This window comes from Physeter macrocephalus, chromosome 18 (assembly GCF_002837175.3).
Source record: "Physeter macrocephalus isolate SW-GA chromosome 18, ASM283717v5, whole genome shotgun sequence".
Taxonomy (NCBI): domain Eukaryota; kingdom Metazoa; phylum Chordata; class Mammalia; order Artiodactyla; family Physeteridae; genus Physeter; species Physeter macrocephalus.
This window is the reverse complement of record NC_041231.1, coordinates 49,210,635-49,215,694: the sequence shown is the minus strand read 5'-3', so window position 1 is coordinate 49,215,694 and position 5,060 is coordinate 49,210,635. Positions and strand designations below refer to the sequence as shown.

The 5,060-nt window shown below is 42.4% G+C and overlaps 1 protein-coding gene across 2 annotated transcripts in view; it reads right to left on the bottom strand.

Moving 5' to 3' along the window:
- NKTR (natural killer cell triggering receptor) overlaps positions 1-4,052 on the bottom strand; it is a 51,041-nt gene extending 46,989 nt beyond the window's left edge. Inside the window, exons 1-2 of one of the 2 annotated variants that reach the window (XM_007106759.4) lie at positions 3,965-4,052; positions 3,711-3,791 (exon numbers count right to left, since the gene is read on the bottom strand). In XM_007106759.4, the coding sequence (XP_007106821.2) occupies positions 3,711-3,768 (58 nt within the window). In that variant the 5' untranslated portion in view covers positions 3,769-3,791; positions 3,965-4,052. The remainder of the gene's footprint in view (positions 1-3,710; positions 3,792-3,964) is intronic. The other variant, XM_024132299.3, reaches the window with a different exon arrangement.
- Between the last annotated feature and the right edge of the window lie 1,008 nt (positions 4,053-5,060).

Here is a 5,060-nt window from a genome sequence, read left to right as displayed (position 1 = left end):
GGGAGGCCCGCATACCACAAAAAAAAAAAAAAAAAAAAAAAAAAAAAAAAAAAAAGACATAACAATCCTGGGACTACCCTTGTGGCCCAGTGGGTAAGACTCTGTGCTCCCAATGCAGGGGACCCGGGGTTTGATCCCTGATCAGGTAACTAGATCCCGCAGGCATGCTGCAACTAAGAGTTTGCCTGCTGCAGTGAGGATCCCATGTGCTGCAACTAAGACCCGGCACAGCCAAAATAAATAAATATTAAATTTTTTTTTAAAAAAGACATAATCCTAAATGTGTAAGCATCCACCTAACGAAAGAGCCTCAAAGTAAATGGAGCAAAACCTAACAGAAATGAAAGGAGAAATAAACTCACGATTATAACTAGAGATTTCAACACTCCTCTCTTGGTAATCAATAAAAGAAGAAGACAGGAAATCAGGCAGGATATAGACGAACTGAATAACACTATTAGCCAACTGGATCTAAATGACATTTACAGAACACTGTACACAAAAACAGCACAATATATATTCTTTTCAAGTGTACCTGGGAAATTCACCAAAATAGAACATATCAAACCTTAATAAATTTTAAAAAGCTGAGATCATACAAACTGTGTTCCCTGACCATAATGCAATTAAACTAGAAATCATTATTAGAAAGACAACTGCAAAATATCCAAGTATTTAGAAAGTAAAACACTTCTAAATAATTCATGAGTCAAAGACTAAGCTACAAGGGAAATTAGAAAATATTTTGAACTGAAAGAGAATGAGCAATATATCAAAATTTGTGCGGTACACAAAATTTGTGGGGTCCTTCACAGAGGTAAATTTATAGCATTAAATACTAATACTTGACAAGAAAGGTCACAAGTCAACAATCCAAGTTTCTGCTTTAAGAAACTAGAAAAAGAGCAAAATAAAGCCAAAGCAAGCATCAGAAAAAAAGAGCAGAAATCAATGAAATTGAAAACAGAAAACAAAACAAACAAAAAAAAATCAATGAAACGAAAATCTGGTTCTTTGAAATGACAGTAAAATTGATAAACATCTAGCCAAACTGGCCGAAGAAAAAAAGACAACAGGCACAAATTATCAATGAGTAATAAAGGCAATACCACTATAGATCCCACAGACACAAAATTAAGGAACGATGTTGTTTAACAACTTAGATTAAATGGACCAATTGCTTAAAAGCTACCAACTACCAAAACTCACTCAAGGAGAAATAACAACATGCAGAGTTCTATAACTATACTCAAATAATTTAAAGACATTTCCTCTTTTAATATATATTTGCATTCATTTGGTGGCTCTGCAATTCAAAAGTCTAATTCACATGTTTGCTAAAAAATATACAAATTTCCACTGATAGTAACGCAAAAGAATACACACTGTGTTGTATTCAAATTTTTTTTTTTCTTTGCGGTACACGGGCCTCTCACTGTTGTGGCCTCTCCCGTTGCGGAGCACAGGCTCCGGACGCACAAGCTCAGTGGCCATGGCTCACGGACCCAGCCGCTCTGCGGCATGTGGGATCTTCCCAGACCGGGGCACGAACCGTGTCCCTTGCATCGGCAGGTGGACTCTCAACCACTGCGCAACCAGGGAAGCCCTCAACTCAATTTTTATCAGTACTTCTTGATATCTCATTAATGTGGATAGTATGTCCACTCTTAAAGGATCTCTGCTTATTAAAGTAAATCAAAGATATTACTTTATATTGATATTTATATCAAGGGAATTATTAACTATAGGAGAAGAGTATTACTTGAATAAGTACTCAATGACATACATACTAATATTTAAATCCTGCAAAGCAGGACACCTCATTTCAAACAACTGAAGTGATCCTTAAAAGTTGTGTAAAAATCAAGTATCTACTACTTACATAATATACTGAAAAGTACTGAAAAGTGCTAGAGAAGTATTATATATGAGACTGAACCATATGAAATTGCCAATTATCAACTGGTTCAACCTAGAACAATGTAAGCATTCCTTGTTTTCTATATGATTCAGTGTTCTCAAGAGTTCTAGTCACTTCTACCAGAACGGTATTATAGTGTTGGGGACCGAAGTTCATTTTACATTTACCCAACGTATTCTGGAGATGTTTCATGAGGAAAGTCATTTGCAAAACTAGGATATGAACGTATACGAGGAAAGGAATACTGTACTTTACATGGCTAGAGAACCTTTGTTTGACCTCCACTTTCCAGGAGTCTGTTATTTTTAACTCTTAAAAAAAAAAAAGCCCTGTTATTCAAAACGTGGATTCACTATAGAGTAAGGATTAAGATCCACAAGGCTCAAAGTATGAAAAAGAGAGAATGCAACAAAATTACTAATATCACATCATTCCTTTGCTCAAAACCCTTCAATATCTTATCTCACTGAGTCAAAGTCCTTACTGTGGCCTTTACCCATTTCCTGCTACTCACCTGCCTCCTTTACTCCATCCCCCGTGGGCTTTTCTTGCTGTTCCTCAAACTTGCAAGTACACTCTCTCCTCAGGGCCTTTGTATTAACTACTTCCTCTATCAGGAATGCTCTTCTCAAAGATATCCACATGACTCACCCCCTCATCTCCTTCGGGTCTGCTTAAATGTCATCTCAAAATGGCCTTTTCTGACCGACCTATTAAAACAGTATCCCTAGGGACTTCCCTGGTGGCGCTTCCAATGCAGGCAGCCGGGGTTCAATCCCTGGTCCGGGAACTAGATCCCACATGCATGCCACAACTAAGGAGCCCGCCTGCTGCAACTAAAATCCGACACAACCAAATAAATAAGTAAATAAAATAAATAAATAAAATAAAACAGTATCCCTACTACAAGACAAAAAAAATTTTTTTTTGGTTTATTGTCTGCCTTTCTCCAATAAAATATAAACTACAAGGAAGAGAGGCCTTTGTTTAATGCATTGCTATATCCTCAGAGTCTAGAACAGCAGCACGTAGAATCCGCTGAACAAGATTGGCACAAAGACTGTATATATCCCTCCAATTAAAACTTCCCTCACAGATACTAAAAAAGAGGTAAGAAAACAGTTTGGAACCCCGCGCGCTCTGTAACTCAGAACGAAACAACTACCCTCTAGAAGAAAATATTTTATTTTCAACAAAATATATTAACGAATGGCTGGATTCCCTAAAAACAAAACATTAAAGCTAAGCGCACACATGCTGCAAGTCTGTTGGTACTAAAAACTTCGGTTTATCACCCAAGACTTGTGCTAAGTCATTTTCCTACGAACCAAGAAATTCTGGCTAAAGATACTTAAAGAAAAATAAAAGAAGTTAACCTATTAATGCTGTACAAGAATTAGGAAATACAGAATATACGAGTCCAAAGCTCACAGTACAGAGTGAGAGACCAGAAATCGAAATTGGGAGTGTTTGCCCCCTAGAGATACTGAGAGAGACAAAGTCCATAAAGGATTGCACCCCTTTTCTTGGCGATAGGCATGGCATGAACACTCATTCCGGGGGTGCAGGGGGGCATGGAGATTGGGACTGTGAGGCCTGGATTCCGATTAGGATTGGAGTGGTGTATCCGGGCCACTCTCCTCTGCACGGACTTTCGCTCAGGAGAAAAGAGTGCCGACTGCGCCTACCAGCTCCCAAAAAGGCTTGGGGGAGGGGTGATGAAGGTAGACTCTTCCCCTTCCCCAAGGCAAGCCCAGGGCCCGCAAGGCTCCCCAGTGTCCCGGCTCACCCGGCTCCCGGTTGATCTCGATGTCGAAGTGACACTGCGGCCGGTCCTGCGCCCCCATCGCGACCGAGGCGGCGGCAAGAGCTGGGAGAGACGGGGAGGAAAGCGGTCAGGGCTCGGGGCTAGGGCGGAGCCCGCGCCTCAGTTACCTCCCGCTGGCCTGGTGCGACAGCGCCCGAGGCCGAGACCAGCTCCCTCTCACCCCAGGCCTCCCGGCCCCCACGGAGCGCGCACACATATGCTGGCTAGCTCTTCACCTGGCTGGCCTCCAGCCTGAGTTGCTCCCCGCGAGCAGAGAAGAAACCGCTGCCACCACGGCCGAAGCCCAACGCCACTAACAGACCACCACCCCCGCCCCCTGGTCCGCCCCCCCAGTGCCACGCTAAACCCCGCGAGAGTCGAGACAAATACCGCGAGAGCACGGTCTCGAAGGCGGTGGGTAACCGAACGGGGTGAGCTTACGTGGGCGTGCCTTGCAGCTCGAAGAGCCTCCAGCCCCGGCACTCCTATTCCTGAGCTGGCCCTGTTTTGCCCCGCCCCTTTCCCCCCCTGTAAGTTGGAATCAGTCGCCCAATCTGGGAGCCCCGGACGCCCCTGTGCTCTCTACTTTCTGTGGTCCTTTCTCAAGGGCCGTGTCTATGTAATTGCAGATACCGCGAGGCTTCCCTGTTTCCGAAGCTGGGAAACAGTTGGGAGAATGAAGTTGTTGAGGTTTAGTAGAGCGACAGAGCTTTGGTTTTCTTTTTCTCAAGGAGTAGTTATGGCACTATCCCGTTAGACCATTTGTCTCACTTCAAAGGCCTATAGGCTGAATTGTGCGTTCGTCCCCGCTTTGGGGCCAGCGTCACTGGTATAGTTGTGTTCAAGGCCATTCTCCCTCTTTTGTGAAGTGTCAGTTCAAGACCTTTGCCCTCATTTTAATCGCATTCTTCATCTTATAGAATGCAAGGGTTCTGGATACTAACATGTTGTTAGATTATATATGTATATTCTGAATACAACTGCAAGTGTTCTGGATACTAACATGTTGTTAGATGATATATGTATGTTCTGAATACAACTCTCATGTTGGGTTTATGTAAGTGCGAATATTTTCTCCCAATCTGCGTCTTGTCTTTTGTTTTGAAAGTGGCTTGTGCAAAGCAGTTTTTAATTTTTGATTAAATCACTTGATCAATTTTTTCTTTTATGGTTTGTGCTTCTTTGTGTAGGAAATCTCTGCCTACCCCAAGCTCGAGAAGATTTTCTCCTATGTTTTCTTTTAGAAGTTTTGTAGCCCAGCCTTACACCATAGGTGTTGTCTATGATCTATTAGAATTTGTGGATGTGGGGTCAGGTAGAAGTTGAAGTTCA